The following is a 16,076-nucleotide window of genomic DNA, read 5'->3' on the forward strand; positions in this document are numbered from 1 at the left end:
AAAATCCGTTCTTAGTGGGTACCTATGTTATAAAAGAAATCTATGGTAGGTACTGTCACATGTATTTTACTCCAGCGGTTTAGGCGGTGCGTTGATATATCAACCGGTCAGGACTTTTTATAATATAATATTCTTACCAAGATCTAAAATCTTCACCGGTAGTTCCCAATGGTAAATAGTAACAACTGGTTCAATGCCCTCAGCGAGGAGGGCGTCGATGAGGTCGCTGTAGTATTTGACACCAGCTTCGTTTATTTCGTTGGTGAAACCTGAAGGTAATATTCGAGCCCAGTTCAATGAAAATCTGAAAATTTAGATACAAACTACTGTGACGATTTCGACTACTGCTCCAAATTAATCATCATCATCAACATAATTGAGCCACCACCAGCCACTACTACAGGGCCTGATCACACATGCCACATTATTGTTATACAACTAGCTTTTAAGACGGGGGAGACTTGAGTTGAGTCACCACAATTAGCTGAGTTATCATTCATATTGTCTTCTGTGCCAAACAATTTTAGTATTACACTCAGTCTTATCGAATTCTTATTTCCCTTTTTCCTAGAATTTGATTGGCAAGCTGACCTGTAAAATTGGAGCTTCATTTGGGCAGCAGCTTTGACATCTTCTCGCCATAGTCGGTACGCGTCGGTAGCCACGTTTCCAGTATCATTATTCTTAACTGGGCTGGGGTATTCTTGGATATATCTATCCCATGCATTTAGTCCTTTTCCTGAAGATGAGAAGAGGGGCCAAAAGAGTCAATTTTTAAGGTCTTTAATAAAAAACCGGCCAAGTGCGTGTCAGGCTTGTGGACCGTTTTTTTTTAAATCGATGCTACTTTTATTGCGTTGAGTAACTTTTTAGCTACTTACCATCGGCATCCCAGCCACCTTCTATTTGATACGATGAGGAAGCTGCACCAAACTTGAAGTTGGTGGGAAAACTACTATTAATGCTCCATGCATTTTGCAGTAGGGCGCTGAAATGGAAAAATTAACATGCGTATTGTGTAGGATGACAGCTACATGTCACGATCGCAATCACCTTTGATTGGTTGACGCTCGCTCACTATCGTAAAACTATGCTATTGGCTACAATGCATTGTTGCAACAAGAATACCATAAATTCATCAGCCTCAGCATTTATTCCATTAACTTTATTACATTACAAGTTAGCCCTTGACTGCGATCTCACCTGGTGGTAATTGGTGATGCAGACTAAGATGGTAGAGGGCTAACTTAGAAGGGATGTGGCAGTTTCATTGAACGGTTTTTATACTATGGCATCGTACCGGAACGATAAACGGCTTTACTGGTAGGGTGGTCAAATTACATCGTCAATTGCTAACTTGACATATTATATTTAAAAAAAAATTCTCACCTCAAAACAACTGCGTGTACAGGCAACATAGCCATTATTAAAACAAAAGTAGAATGTGCAAAATATATAGATAACAATTTTAGCAAATAATATCTGCATTCTGCGTAAATTAAACGAACAAAATAAATCCCTTTTTAACCGACTTCCAAAAAAGGAGGAGGTTCTCAATTCGTCGGAATCTTTTTTTTTTTATTATTATTTTTTTTATTTTTTATGTATGTTCCCCGATTACTCAAAGACCCCTGGACCGATTTGGAATTTTTTTTTGTTTGAAAGGGTATACTGTGCAGGTGGTCCCATATAAATTTGGTGAAGATCTGATGAATATCTTCGGAGATGGAGAACAGAACTCCTCAATAGATAGGAGCAAATTGCTCGCGATCAGTGCAATAGCTTAGTAAACAGTAGGGTTTTAACTGGGCATAGCATATTATAGTACAGTGGGGCCACTAAAAATTGTGAAAAAAAAATTTTCAAAAGAAAAATAAAACCGACTTCAAAAACCACAAACACTAAAAAGTAAAAAATAACTTTTATTTAGCTACACATGTAATGTACCTAGGTATGAAGTCGGGCGAGCTTCACTCTTGGATTTCTAATTTTGTTTTAATATGCTCGCTCGACTTCATACCTAGGTACATTACATGTGTAGCTAAATAAAAGTTATTTTTTACTTTTTAGTGTTTGTGGTTTTTGAAGTCGGTTTTATTTTTCTTTTGAAAATTTTTTTATTGCATCAATCCAATAAAAAAGATTAAAGTAAATAATGCGTAAGTTAATTCATTTTAGGGTTCCCCGTACTCCATCCGCATTGCGCACCTAAAGGATGCCAAACGGGACGCTAATATTAAACCTACGCTGCACGTTCGTCCGTATGGTTCAGGGCTTCAGCCATAATACTTAGCTAGTTGAAATCTTTACATGATACTGACTAGTGCCTCTATCACGGTAAAAATTTAAACCAAAGGGAGGTGCCCATTACGACAAATAACGTCCAAAAAGCATTTTTTGGACGTTATTTGTCAAAACTCATCAAAACCAAACTATTTGCGAGTCTGGTAAAAACTTTGAGCGGTCAAAGCGCACTTTGATATAACTTATTTTAAAAGATATTGAATAAATAAAAAACCCGGCCAAGTGCGAGTCAGATTCGCGCACCGAGGGTTCCATATTTCCAACATTTTGCACCATATCATTATCATACCATAATTTGTACTCCACTTGTATAAGCTAAGTATAAAAGAAACGCCCACCTACATTAATTAATGTATCAGTATGACTGTATGAAACGAAGACTGTTTAAATGTGCTTTCAAGGCCCGCTTCAACCTTAGACTGCATCGTCACTTACCACCAGGTATGATCGAAGTTAAGTCATTGAATAGAAAAACTTACCCCAAAACAACTACGAGTACTTGTAGAGGCAACATGGCCCCATCAAAAAAAAGTTGCTAAAATGCATGGATTTTGATAACAATTGTTGCAGATATTATTATATCATCAGCCCATAAAGTACTACAAAGATAATAAAATCAACAGTAATAATTTTATTACTTTATGATCCCAAAAATGTAATATTTATGAAGCACTAGCAAACCCGGCGAACTCCGTTTCGCCACTTGGTTTGTAGTACATGCTATGAAAAAAGATTTTCACGCTTTTCTGTTGAAATTTTTCCTGAATTTTCTTTGCTATAAACCACACGGAGCCCGAGACCTTTCCAACGAATGCAAAACCGTGGAAATCGGTTCGTGCGTTATGGAGTTATAGCGTCAGGAAGGAAAACCCGACTTATTTTTATATAGTAGATAAGATACGCACAAGTGAACTTTAAATGCCCATCCTTGATAATAATTATACAATTGTATTATAATAAATAAATAATAGCTAATATTTTTTTTATAGTAGTGATAGATTTTTCTAACTAAGCACATTAATACTATGTAGGAAACGCCTACCGTAGCATGTAATATGACTGTACGAAACGGAGATTTTTAAATGTGTTGTTTGGCCCACTTCAATCTTAGGCTGCAACATCTCTTACCACCAGGTATGATCGAAGTTAAGGGCTTGTTATTGAATAGAAAAACTTACCCCAAAACAACTACTTGTAGAGGCAACATGGCCATGACTAAAAAAAGTTGCTAAAATACATGGATTTTTATAACAATTGTTGCAGATAATTATTATATCATCAGCCCATAAAGTACTACAAAGATAATAAAATCAACAGTAATAATTTTATTACATTATGATCCCAAAAATGTAATATTTATGAAGCATAAGATACGCACAAGTGAACTTTAAATGCCCATCCTTGATAATAATTATATTATAATAAATAAATAATAGCTAATAATTTTTTTATAGTAGTGATAGATATACCTAATATACTTAATATTTTTAAATGATTAATTATTTATTAATTTCAGTGTTACTAAGTATATAGATGAAGCCCGTGACTTCATCTCAGTCGAATTAGGTTTTCAGTAATTCCGTAGGAATGCGCCGTTCCGTCCGGTTCGGGGCCGCGTGTTCATCATATGTTTTATTTGAAAGTCCGCTAAGCTCCGCTCCGCTCCAGTTACAAAGTTTCTACTTTCTACCAGATGCAGAGTAGAGATTTCAAGCATGAATGGCCAATTTACAGTCCGCTCCATTCCATTCCGCCCAGCTACACGTCCACTCATGCGGAGTGGAGAGCACTATGATTGGTTAATTTACGGTCCGCTTCGCTTCACTCCACCCAGCTTCGCGTCAGTGGAAACGCACCCTATATCAAAGTTACAATCGCCACCTTTAGCTATTCTTAAGTCTAATCCAATCTAATTCTGTCCTATACTATTTAAGTACCTACTCTTACTACAATATAATACTCTTCTCTCTTAGCACCCTCGTTACGGTGCGGGATAGAGCCCATCCGAAGGAAGCAAGACCCCCCCTGTCCATTACTCTCCGTCATAAAATAGCTTCAAATGTTGGACGGATAAGTTAGTGTCAATATGATATGTAACTAATATAACTATACTATATATTAGTCACATAAAGCTAAGAAAAAAGCCAGATAACTCAGACGGTTAGTTAAATAAAAGACGAATTGTTGTGGTTTTTTTTATATTGACATAGAAACTTAACCAAGTAAAACAAAAAAATATGAGAGTGCGTCAATTGTGTCCCGTTTCCAGGTTTCAGTTAGAATTTAGTAATTATATAATTTGTATGCAAGTACATCCAATGGAACTATTTGCTATATATAATCCACCAAAACGTAACCGAAACAGACAATCTGAATCTGAATACACAATTGCTTTTGTAGTTTTTGTAGTTGTCAACTTGTAGTGTGTAGCGGAATTCCATAAAGCGCCTGCAATTTCTATCCAAAGATTGTATGGTTTACTCATTCATAGCTCATGGGAGGCCTAGTTCTTGTAGTAGCAAGAATCCTGAACGTCAAGCGATCTCCCCGCGATAACACAAGCATAGTAGTTTGCCGACACTCGCGGGGTTCTTGTGCGATTCGGATGATCAAAGTCTATTTCGTACAGACCGAATTTAGTCCTGAAAAAAAAAAGATTAAACTAAGTTGGCCAATTTTTATGTGCGATTCGCTTGTTTTAACTTTGTCAATTTAAAATATCCTTCAAATAAAAATTCTTTCTTAATGAGGGTCTACGTTATGAAGGAGTTGTAATAATACTAGCTGATGCCCGCGACTTCGTCCGCGTGGATTTAAGTTTTTCAAAATCCCGCGGGAACTGTTTAATTTTCTGGGATAAAATGTCTATGTCAATTACAGGGATCGGTTAAGCGGATGGGTTTTTAGGAATCCCGTGGGAGCTCTTTGATTTTCCGGGATAAAAGTAGCCTATGTCTATCCCCGGGATGTAAGCTAACCCTGTACCAAATTTCGTCAGAATTCGTTAAACTGTTGCTGGTCATCTAGTAGGGCAGTTTTCCAAAGTTGTGCTTTCCCCCCAACGTTTATCAGTTCTTCGAACTATTTTACTTCCTTCATGATTGAATTTTCTAAAATCCTTTCTTAGCGGATGTCTTCGTCATAATAGCTATCTGCATGCCAATTTCAGCCCGATCCACAGTAGTTTGAGCTAAGCGCTGAAAAGGGTCAGTCATTCAGTCAGTCACCTTTTCCTTTTATATATTCAGATTATGTGTCAATAGGATCTTGGGCATTTGCTGGACTTACGTGTACCCGTCCAGCCACTCGAAGTTGTCAGTGAGGGACCATACTGTGTATCCTATCACGCTCACATTGTCCACTTCCATAGAAAGCAGCACCTATGAGAAGCAAAATTTCAATTCATTCAAAGTTTCACGAGGATAGGTCAGGCTCTTAAGGTCTACTTATTTCCTACATTCGCAAAACAAAATGAACCATCATAATGTTACTATCATCATCATCGTATTTCGTGTTCTTTTGGAAGCCCTATGCTGCAAAACCTTTTAAAATAATATAAAGTAGAAATATTTTTTAGATAATTAAATAATTTAGTTTAAAAAAATTAAGCTCTGTATAACTGAGTATTTATACGTTATGCAAATAAAGTAATTATTATATAATAATATATATCAACTGAAGAACTTACTTGTTCTAAATACTCCCGTATAAAGTTGACTCGATCGTAATCAGCCAGTTCGTATCCACTGGTTGACAGTCCGTTCTCCGTGATGAGGATATCTATGTCACCATATTGTTGTTTCAACCACGCCATCATTTTGCGAATGCCTACTGGATAGACCTTAAAAAGAGATTAGATTGATAAAAACCGGCCAAGTGCGAGTCAGAGTCGCGCACTGAGGGTTCCTAGTCCGTACTCGGTTATTTTTTCCGACATTTTACACGATTAATCAAAATTATGCCATCCATTGCGTTTTCAACCTAGATTGATTTTTATATCTTGTATATCTATATGTTGTATATCTATTTATATTGTTGCATCAGTTGTGTGTATCGTATCCGATATTGACATGATTTTGTCATCGAGGTTTGTCATAGTGTAATTTTGTGTTTGAAAAATGATAGGAAAAGGTAACTAAGCTGAGTTTCTTGTCTGCCTGTTGGCTTGGCATCTCGGAAGACTGCCTTTCGAGTCAGTGGTAGAGTCCTGACTTATCATATTCACCACAAATTTTATTGGCTTACATGAAATAGAGATATTTGAAATTAAAAAAAAATACTGAATCAACTGCGAGTCATTATCGCACACGAAGGGATCCGTACCATCATACAGGATATAAGTATGCATATTTTAAGATAAAAAATATTTGCTTAGCGGCAATTTCAAATTCTCCATCTTGGTGTTTTATTATTTGTTGTTATAGCGATAAGTCCTTGAGTGGAGACCGCGTTTGAGGAAGCGTAGTGTGGGACGCCCTCCAGCACGATGGACTGACGATATAAAGCGGCTGGCGGGAAGTGGCTGGATGAGGAAGGCTGAGGACCGGGTGTGGTGGCGCTCTTTAGGGAAGGCCCGTGTCCAGCGTGGACGTCCACAGGCTGATGATGATGACGATGATGATAGCGATAATAGAAATAACGCTCTGTGTACATTTTAGCTCTCTACCTATTACGGTCCATGAGAATCATGAGATACAGTGCGCTGATAGACACACGGACAGACGTACCTACGTACAGCGGAGGATTGGTCCTGTTGGCACCCTTCAGATACCAACCCTGTAACCCTACAAAAATATGAAAATTACCGGATTAAGGGTGGAAGCACCATAAGTACTACCCGGTGGATGAATGAATGTCGCTTGCAACTCTGATGATCCAGTGATAGGCCAGATACCAGGTTCATCTTCAGGCTTAGATGGCCTTATCAGGTAAGTCGTGTAATGGTTCATTCCGTAGAAATCTGCAGTGCCTGTAAAATTATGTTTTGTTTGAACACTAATTGACAGAGAAGTACGTAATAATGCACGGGGAGAGAGAAAAACTGTGCCACAATATTGTGATGCCTGGTAAATAATAATTAATTACTACCCAAATCCGACAAGTGACAATCAAAAAGTGTACAATGTTTCTTGTTTTTAACCCTCGACCAAAAAGGGGGGTGTTCATATTATTTTGACATGTGTATCTGTGTATCTGTCTGTGGCATCGTAGCTCCTAAACGAATGAACCGATTTTAATTTAGATTTTTTGTTTGAAAGGTGACTTAATCGAGAGTGTTCTTGGCTATAATCGAAGGAAATCGGTTCAGCCGTTTGAAAGGTTATCAGCTCTTTTCTAGTTTTCTTATAGAGGATTTTGTGTCGGGGGTTTATTAAATTTTGAGTTATGGATAAATGTTTTGACTTGAAAGTTTGTCTGTTGATTTATTGGTTTGTTGGTTTGTCCTTCAATCACGTCGCAACGCAGCAACGAACGGATTGACGTGATTTTTTGCATGGGTGTATTTAAAAACCGGGACAGTGACATAGGCTACTTTTCCCGGAAAATCAAAAAGTTCCCATGGCATTTTTAAAGATCTAAATCCACGTAGACGAAGTCATGGGCATCAGCTAGTGTACCTACTGTGAATTACCTTTCATAAATTCTATCTCATCCTCAGTAAACGCGGGCAATCTTGATTCTTTGTAACCTTCAGCAAGACTAGCTTCTAACATGACTTTTTCGATAGCAGGCGGCCAGCCACCCTCCTTTGAGAATATTGGATGAGAAAACCTGCCCAACTGAAAAAAGAATAGGTATGAAGGTCTTATTTAAAATATTATTATCTTACTAAAAAATTATAATAAACTAGAGGATGCCCGCGACTTCGCCCGCGTGGATATAGGTTTTTAAAGATTCCGTGGAAACTGTTTGATTTTCCGTGATAAAAAGTTGCCAATGCCCAGGGACGCAAGCTACTACAAATCGGTTAGGCGGATGGGTCTTTCGGAATCCCGTGGGAACTGTTTGATTTTCCGGGATAAAAAGTAACCTATGTCCATCTCCGGGGTATAAACTAACTCTGTACCAAATTTCGTCAAAATCGGTTAAATTGTTGGGTCGTGAAAAGGTAGCAGACATACAGACACTCTTTCGCATTTATTCAATTCAAATTCAAATTCAAATTTTTTTTTATTCAATTCAATTACAATATTACTCCATACTAATTATAATATTAGTATGGAGTATGGATAGTATGGATGTTTCCAATGTTCATCCTGTTCTAACGGAATTCGTTCCTTTAACAATCGCTTCATGAGTGTTTCTACCACACGAATAGATATTGTGGTTCCTAGATTACGACCAAGCGCCCCCAAAACAAAAAAAAGGGCTCCGTACTCAAGTATTTTTTCGACATTTTCACGATAAATCAATAACTATTGTGACAAAAAATAAATAAAAATCGGTTTTAAAATGTACAGGCAAAGCCCTTTCAATGATACCTCACTTGGTACAGTTATCTTACTTTGAAAATTGAAAATACCAATTATTTGTTCATGAACACATTTTAATTTTTTTGTGATGTAACTACAAATTCACGGTTTTCGGATTTTTTCTTTTACTTGTGCTATAATACCTACCTAGCTGCCAAACATGATTCTAGGTCACCGGGAAGTGCCCTTTAGGTTTTTTTGATAGACACGACAGACGGACAGACAGACAGACAGCAGGTCGTTTATGGGTTCCGTTTTTCTTTTTGAGGTACGGAACCCTAAAAAAAGCTATTTATACATTTAAATATTTTGCATTTAGTCCATTTCTATTTTATGCAGGTATACCTGATTAAGTATTGTTAGGTACCTGGTGCTTCCTCCCGAGTTCGGCCAGCGCCGTATCATTGGGCGTTGCAGGTTCTACCCACAAAGCGCTATTCGCGAACGAGATTCGAGCTGCGAAATAACATAATGTTGTTATTAAAAACATGATATACATCAGTTATTCGAGTTATTCCAAAAAACCGGTCCAAACCAACAACAGACTCCTCCACCTGGTTCCTCCTTCACCTTTCTACCATCGTACTGCCAGGCATCGTCAAGGTCTGCATCCGTACGTAGTCGAAATTCCTCGAACACGTACGAAACGATTTGCTTCCTCTTTCTTAATTCGAACCGCTAGGATATGGAACGCCCTTCCGGCGTCAGTTTTCCCTTCCACTTATAATATGGGTACCTTCAAGTCAAGAGTGAATAGGCAACTTCTAGGCAAGCGCGCTCCATCTTAGGCTGCATCATCACTTGCTAGCAGGTCTGATTGCAGCCAAGCGCTAGTCTATATAATTAAAAAAAAAAAAAAAAAAAAACAGAGTGATCCTAAAAGGGTTCCATTTTTCCTTTCGATGTACGGGACCCTAAAAACGAGAAAAATATTGTTGATCAATCTGAAAACTAACCTGTATACTTTGGTCTGAATTCCTCATCAAATATCCTGTAGGCTTTGGCGTGTGCCAGTAATACATACTTATTGCACAAAAAAGGTCCAAGCACTGGCTCTTTGAGTCCAAAGGCACCCAAATTGTAAAAAAGATCGCACATCACAACAGGCTCGTTGATAGTCAGCCAGGTTTTAACACGGTCAGCGTACAGAGAATAGACTACTCTGGCGTAGTCCCCAAACCAATTTACGATGAGAGGGTTTGTCCAACCTCCTGAAAATTGTAGAAAGATGATAGATAGATAGATGAAATGTTTATTGCACACAAAGACATGAAAAGGAACACAACACAAATTGGTCCAGGGGTCTTTGAGTAATCGGGGAACATACATAAAAAAAAAAAGATTCCGACGCATTGAGTACCTCATCCTTTTTAGTCGGTTAAAAAGGAATCTATAGTACTGTCAAAATTTCATGTATTTAACCCCAGCGGTTTAGTTTGTGCGTTGATATAATCAACCAGTCGGATACAGATTAATTCTCACCAAGATCTAAAATCTTCACCGGTAGTTCCCAATGGTATATAGTAACAACTGGTTCAATGCCCTCAGCGAGGAGGCCGTCGATGAGGTCGCTGTAGTATTTGACACCAGCTTTGTTTATTTCGTTGGTGAAACCTGAAGGTAATATTCGAGCCCAACTCAATGAAAATCTGAAAATTTAGACAAAAACTTCTGTGACGATTTCGACTACTACTCCAAATTAATCATCATCATCAACATAATTGAGCCACCACCAGCCACTACTGGTGGTGGCTCAATTATGCAGGTGTCCTGTCGGAATGAGAAGGCTTGGTGTGAGTTGGAAGACTTCAGGCAGGTTGGCAGGCATGCAGGTTTCCTCACGATGTTTTCCTACACCGTTAAAGCAAGTTATATTTCATTGCTGAAAACCCTCTTAAAACGCACAAAGCAAAGGAAAGTCATAGGTGCCCGAACTCCTGACCTCCCAAATAGAAGACCGACGTTTTAACCACAGTGGAGGACTAACATCGTCGTTCAAAAATGCGTGCATTCAGTATTTTTCGGTGCTGATTATATTTATCCCAATAATTTAGGTCCGAATCAATGACAGATAGGTATTAGACAGGCTAAGATCAGACGTTTTCATAAGTGCTGATAAAATTACCATAGAAGTTGACAAAAACGATGAAAATTGTAGAATCATATTGAACATTATGAAATGCTTTTTGTTGTAGACCTACGAGTAGCTGTTATGACGGAAGGGACTTGAGTCACCATAATAATCAGCTGAGTCAGCTGAGTTATCATTGATATTGTCATCTATCCCAAACAATTAAGTATTACACTGAGTGTTACCAAATTCTTATTTCTCTTTTTCCTAGAATTTGATTGACAAGCTGACCTGTAAAATTGGAGCTTCATTTGGGCTGCAGCTTTGACATCTTCTCGCCATAGTCGGTACGCGTCGGTAGCCACGTTTCCAGTATCATTATTCTTAATTGGACTGGGATATTGTTGGACAAATCTATCCCATGCGTTTAGACCTTTTCCTGGAGATGAGAAGAGAGAGACAAAAAGATTCAGGAATCAGGAAGGAATATTTTATTTTATTTGATCATGTATAAATGAGGAACAAATATAACAAAATAATTTGACAGTTGGGAAATAAGTTAAAAGGGCGTTCTGATTCACTCATATACTAATTCCTAGATCCAAGAACAAACGCATCAAAACCATTCTAGAAAGCTGAAATTTTGCACAGAGGTTCCCTTATTTTATAATGTAAACAAGGGTAGGGTCGTGTACCCTATGGGAATTCCAAAGGGTAAATTCCCGTAGGGTAGGGAATAAAGAAGATTTACATTTTCCTTTTTATTATAAGCAACATAGGAACCGTGTTCTGTACACAGTACAAATTCAGACAGCGACATTAATTCTAGACAGCGATATATGAGTACTAGTTACTAGTATATGTTTCTACTTTGTATCAATGTCAAGACAGCAAATAGTCGAAGGAATAAGCAATCATATAACGTGAAATTGTGTATGTCTGTCTGCCTGTCTGTCTGTCGACAGACAAACAGCTGAGGGCTATTGGGCCGTGGAAAGATAGCAGACATGCTAGCTTTTCACAGTTTAACCGATTTTGATGTTTGGTACAGACAGAGTTAGCTTACATAGGTACCGAGGAAGGACATAGGTTACTATTTATCCCAGAAAATCTAACAGTTCCCACGGGATTCTCAAAGGATAGTATAGACAACTTTTTATCCCCGAAAATCAAAGAGTTCCTATGGAATTTACAAAAAACCTAACCTAAAACCTAAAATCATCATATTCGTCTATCGTCTTCATAAAGGCAAGATCAGCTTCCAGCCACTTTATTCCAATGACTTACCATCAGCATTCCAGCCACCTTCTATTTGATACGCTGACGAAGCTGCACCAAACTTGAAGTTGGAAGGAAACCTGCTACTAATGCTCCATGCATTTTGCAGTAGGGCGCTGAAAAAATTTTATCAACTTTGTATGTTTTTGAAAAAGCGCTACCGCGAAATTTTCTTGCGGAGACTTTTTAACAGGGCTCATTCGTTTCATACAATCGTAGTTCCAATTTCATTTGAATATTAAGCAACCAAAGTCCATGAAATTTGGCAGACATATTCTAGAAACTAATATCTGTGTCCGTGGTGTTCTAGATTTTTCTAAAAATATGTAGTTTTAAAATTACAGAGGCTCAAAGATTTGTATGAAATTTTTTAAGACCGCGTAACTTTGAAACCGAATATTTTAACAGAAATCTGGAAAACCACAGACATAGACGTTAGATTCTAGAATATGTCTGCAAAATTTCATGGACTTTGGTTGCTTAGTATTCAAATGAAATTGGAACTACGATTGTATGAAACGAGTGACGGAGTGAGCCCTCTTAAGTGTTTAGTGTGTTACAGTGTTTTAAAGGGTACCCATGGTTTCTGATGATACCTTTAATCTATGATATAATTCAGTCCTTGCTCTTATATACTCTTTATGTGCCTCCAGTAGGTACATATCCATACTAATAATATTATAAATGCGAAAGTGTGCCTGTCTGTCTGTCTGACTGTCGGCTACCTTTTCACGGCCCAACAGTTTGACCGATTCTGACGAAATATGGTACAGGGTTAACTTATATCCCGGCGACGGACATAAGCTACTTTTTATCCCGGAAAATCAAGGAGTTCCTAAAACCCATCCGCTTAACCGATTTGTATGTTTGGTATCGAGGTAGCTTGCGTTCCTGAATTGACATAGGCATTTTATACCGGAAAATCAAACAGTTCTCACGGAATCTTTAAAAACCTAAATCAACGCGGACGAAGTCGTGGGCATCTTCTAGTTATTATTATAAACGAAACACCCACCTACATTACCTACTGACTACATGACTGTACGAAACGAAGACTGTTGTACTGTAAACGTGTTTTCAACCTTAGACTGCAAAATCACTTACCACCTGGTATGATCGAAGTTTAGGGCTTCTCATTGAATAGACAAACTTACCTCAAAACAACTGCTTGTAAAGGCAACATGGCCATGACTAAAATAAATAAAAGTTAGCAACTTTTTTTATGTACATGCATTGCAAAATGTATGTATTTTGATAAAAATTATTGTTGCAAGTATTTTTACTTCATTAGCCCATAAAGTAAGTGATAATAATCAACGGTAATAATTTTATTATTTTACTAGGGGATGCCCACGGTTTCGCGTGCGTGGATTTCGATTTCTTAAATCCTGTAAGAACTCTTTATTTTCCGGGATGAAAAGTAGTCTATGTCCTTCCCATGTCTGTACCCATTAAAATCGGTTAAGCGGTTGGGCCGTGAAAACGTGGTAGACACACAGACAGACACACTTTCGCATTTATAATATTATATTACTAGAGGATCCCCGCGACTTCGTCCGCGTGGATGTAGGTTTTTGAAGATCCCGTGGTAACTGTTTGGTTTTCCGGGGTAAAAAGTTGTCTGTCAATAAGATGGACGCAAGCTACCTCGGTACCAAATTTCATACAAATCGATTAAGCGGATGGGTTTTTAGGAATCCCGCGGAAACTCTTTGATTTTCCGGGATAAAAAGTAGCCTATGTCCGTCCCCGGGATATAAGCTAACCCTGTACCAAATTTCGTCAGAATTGGTTAAACTGTTGGGTCGTGAAAAGGTAGCAGACAGACAGGCAGACAGACAGCAGACAGACAGACACACTTTCGCATTTATAATATTAGTATGGATAGTATGGATAAGTATGGATAATCCCAACTAATTCATATTTATTAAGCATAAGATAAGATACGCACAAGTCAACAGCTTTATAATGCACTTTATAATGACAATAACATCTAATCCTACTAATATTATAAATGTGAAAGTGTGGATGTTTGGATGTTTGTTACTCAGTCACGCAAAAACGGCTGAACGGATTTGGATGAAATTTAGAATGGAGATAGATTATACCCTGGATTATCACAAAGGCTACTTTTTATCCCGGAAAATCAAAGAATTCCCACGTAATTTTGAAAAACCTAAATCCACGTGGACGAAGTCGCGGGCATCAGCTAATAATATATATATTTTTGATAATAGTGATAGAAATGATGTACGTAATGTTATATTTAATTTGATTACTATTTATTCATTTCATATTTTTATTTGAAAGTTAGCACAGCTCCGCTCCGCTCCACTTACACAGTTTCCAGGAGCTTATTAATTACCAGTTTTCGTGCATTGTGATTGCTAATTTACGTTCCGCTCCGCCCCACTCCGCTCAGCTCCGTGTCAGTGGAAACGCACCCTAAATCAAAGTTCCACCACCTTTCCACCTCCACCTTCCACCACCAGGTTCGCCACCTTTAGATCCAGTTCGGTGTGGTTCAGACTTCGGAGTATGTCGCATGAAGCCTATCTCTTTTCTCTCTTACTCTCAATAACTTCCAATGTGGGACGGGCAATAACACAGTTTAACGAATATCAATTAGTGTCGATGTGATAATAAATAATAATATGTCGTTCTGCATGAATGTACCTAATGATATATACTAAATGATGGCCGTGACTTCGTCCTCGTGGTTTTAGATTTTTTTTTAAATCCCGTGGGAACTTTTTGATTTTCCGGGATAAAATTTTCCTATGTCAATTTCCGGGATGAAAGCTACCTCTGTACCAAATATCATATAAATCGGTTAAACGGATGGGCCTGTAAGAATCCCGTGGGAACTCTTTGATTTTCCCGGTTAAAAACTAGCCTACCTATGTCCTACCCCGTGATGTAGGTACGCTAACTCTGTATTAAACATCAAAATCGGTTTAACTGTTGGGCCGTGAAAAGCTAGCAAACAGACAGACAGACACACTTTGGCATTTATGATATTAGGTATGGATCACATAGAGCTACGAACAAAACGACGACGGTTAGTTAAATAAAAGATGAATGAATGTGATTTATTTTATTAACCCCCGACCCAAAAAGAGGGGTGTTATAAGTTTGACGTGTGTATCTGTGTATCTGTGTATCTGTGTATCTGTGTATCTGTGTATCTGTGTATCTGTGTATCTGTGTATCTGTGTATCTGTGTATCTGTCTGTGGCCTCGTAGCGCCTAAACGAATGAACCGATTTTAATTTAGTTTTTTTTGTTTGAAAGGTGGCTTGATCGAGAGTGTTCTTAGCTATAATCCAAAAAAATTGGTTCAGCCGTTTGGAAGTTATCAGCTCTTTTCTGGTTTTCTTATTACTTTTATCCCAGGACCACCAGAGGTTACGTATTTTCTGACACAGGAAATATGTACGATTGAGTAGTGTTAGTAAGTACTAAGAAAGCATGCCTAGCCTACGTGCTAGCTTGCTTAGATGGCCAATTTTCAGGTATCTGATAATCGAGGTACATAAAAACATTACTTACCTCACGTAAATTCGCCAAACTGATTTTTACGTATATTTTAGGCAATATCCTTAAAAATATGTCGCCAATACTCCCAGACACTTCCCGCGTCGGCCGTATTGCTTTGCAGACGCTTTAAAGCTCCCAAAATAAGTAATTACTTAACTGCACGTAAATTCTGATGCTCCATTTTTATATATGTCCACCAGACATCTATTTTAAAACCTTTTACAAGAAGACAGACCGATCCAGAGGGCCAATCATCCCCTAAATTCAATTTTAATGCCTCTGTGGGTTTGAGCGCGAGGGCATCATTATCTTCGCGCATGAGACTGAGTAAGACATGTATTAGGATATATTGACATCTCTCTCACTCTCTTATAGTTTACTTATGTCAATTAATTATTAATATTAAAAAA

The 16,076-nt window shown here is 38.0% G+C and overlaps 2 protein-coding genes across 3 annotated transcripts in view; both read right to left on the reverse strand.

The window, feature by feature from the left end:
• LOC123865102 (myrosinase 1-like) overlaps positions 1-3,532 on the reverse strand; it is a 9,331-nt gene extending 5,799 nt beyond the window's left edge. The window contains exons 1-4 of the mRNA XM_045905950.1: positions 3,483-3,532; positions 882-988; positions 592-739; positions 138-304 (exon numbers count right to left, since the gene is read on the reverse strand). Coding sequence (XP_045761906.1) covers positions 138-304; positions 592-739; positions 882-988; positions 3,483-3,517 — 457 coding nt within the window. The 5' untranslated portion in view covers positions 3,518-3,532. The remainder of the gene's footprint in view (positions 1-137; positions 305-591; positions 740-881; positions 989-3,482) is intronic.
• Positions 3,533-4,503: 971 nt separating this feature from the next.
• Positions 4,504-14,578, reverse strand: LOC123865082 (myrosinase 1-like). 2 transcript variants are annotated; one of them, XM_045905929.1, is made up of 11 exons: positions 14,492-14,578; positions 12,136-12,242; positions 11,140-11,287; positions 10,260-10,426; positions 9,734-9,988; positions 9,145-9,233; positions 7,937-8,084; positions 7,110-7,273; positions 5,993-6,145; positions 5,593-5,684; positions 4,504-4,946 (listed from the first exon to the last, which is right to left on the reverse strand). In XM_045905929.1, the coding sequence occupies exons 1-11, from the start codon at positions 14,503-14,505 to the stop codon at positions 4,808-4,810; spliced, it is 1,476 nt and encodes a 491-aa protein (XP_045761885.1). In that variant the 5' UTR covers positions 14,506-14,578; the 3' UTR covers positions 4,504-4,807. The 2 variants fall into 2 exon arrangements, with proteins under 2 accessions (XP_045761885.1, XP_045761884.1); XM_045905928.1 differs by lacking the exon at positions 14,492-14,578 and adding an exon at positions 13,281-13,374.
• Positions 14,579-16,076: the final 1,498 nt, after the last annotated feature.

This window comes from Maniola jurtina, chromosome 5 (genome assembly GCF_905333055.1).
Source record: "Maniola jurtina chromosome 5, ilManJurt1.1, whole genome shotgun sequence".
In the NCBI taxonomy this organism is placed as follows: domain Eukaryota; kingdom Metazoa; phylum Arthropoda; class Insecta; order Lepidoptera; family Nymphalidae; genus Maniola; species Maniola jurtina.

What these genes read in the sequence shown, in the direction of transcription:
- LOC123865082 (XM_045905928.1), bottom strand. Translation starts at nt 13,315, where the DNA reads ATGGCCATGTTGCCTTTACAAGCAGTTGTTTTGAG. An exon ending in TTACAAGCAGTTGTTTTGAG is followed by an intron (nt 12,243 to 13,280) that starts GTAAGTTTGTCT and finishes AAATTTTTTCAG; the next exon opens with CGCCCTACTGCAAAATGCAT. An exon ending in GTGCTTCCACCCTTAATCCG is followed by an intron (nt 6,146 to 7,109) that starts GTAATTTTCATA and finishes TCTCTTTTTAAG; the next exon opens with GTCTATCCAGTAGGCATTCG.